This window comes from Myotis brandtii, unplaced genomic scaffold (assembly GCF_000412655.1).
Source record: "Myotis brandtii unplaced genomic scaffold, ASM41265v1 scaffold1020, whole genome shotgun sequence".
NCBI lineage: Eukaryota > Metazoa > Chordata > Mammalia > Chiroptera > Vespertilionidae > Myotis > Myotis brandtii.
Genome location: NW_005353406.1, coordinates 31,566 through 32,329, shown reverse-complemented (window position 1 = coordinate 32,329; position 764 = coordinate 31,566). Strand labels below are relative to the sequence as shown.

General features: G+C 68.3%; 1 protein-coding gene across 1 annotated transcript in view; it reads right to left on the bottom strand.

The window, feature by feature from the left end:
* Positions 1 to 764, bottom strand: part of LOC102251050 (RAC-alpha serine/threonine-protein kinase) — a 15,418-nt gene that overhangs the window by 14,190 nt on the left and 464 nt on the right. The window contains exon 2 of the mRNA XM_014535715.1: positions 224 to 265. Coding sequence (XP_014391201.1) covers positions 224 to 265 — 42 coding nt within the window. The remainder of the gene's footprint in view (positions 1 to 223; positions 266 to 764) is intronic.

Sequence of the window (764 nt, the reverse complement as noted above, 5' to 3'; positions counted from 1 at the left end):
CCCTCCCCCCGCCCCCCCCGCCATCAGAGCTGCACGGGGGCCGCCTCCTGCCTCCTCCATGGCCAGGACGCGATCCTGACCCTCCCTGACCCCAGAGAGAGCGGTGCTTCCCGTCCAATGGCTCCACGTACCTCAGCCCCACACTGGGGGTCCCGAGTCCCCCAACAACCCACCGAAAGCCACCCCTTTCCCAGCGCCCAGCCCCAGGACTCCGCCCTCTCACCGGGTTGTCCCAAAGCCCAGCACTCAGGAAGCGCCCAAACATCTGTGGGGAGCCGGAGAACACCAGAGGTCCTGGGGTCCCCAGGAACAGGGAGCAGGGCCTGGCTGCACCCGGGTCAGGCCCCACAAACCACATGCCCCACTCCAGGCCTCGCCGGCCACCACTCCCATTACACAGATGGGAAAACCAAGGCCCGGGGAGCCCAACGGACCGGCCCTTGGAGAGGGACACAGGACGGCACTGGGATCAGACGCCCCTCTGGGCTGACTCAGGCCCCCAGCCCTTCAGAAGGCCCCACCCTGGCTGGCCCGCGGACGCCCCGTGACACTTCCTGGGCCAGCTCCTGATCTAACATTCAGTCAACAAACGTTTGCCGAGGTCGAGAGGCACTGGTCCCAGGTGGCAGTTTCTGTGCTGCTGCCGGGCACCGAGGGGAGGGGAGGGTGGGGTGTGGGGGTCCCCGATTCCGGCCCGAGAGGGCTGAGGGGAGGCCGACAGCAGGACCGGATGGGAGCTCCGCACAGGGAGCAGGACTCCCGGA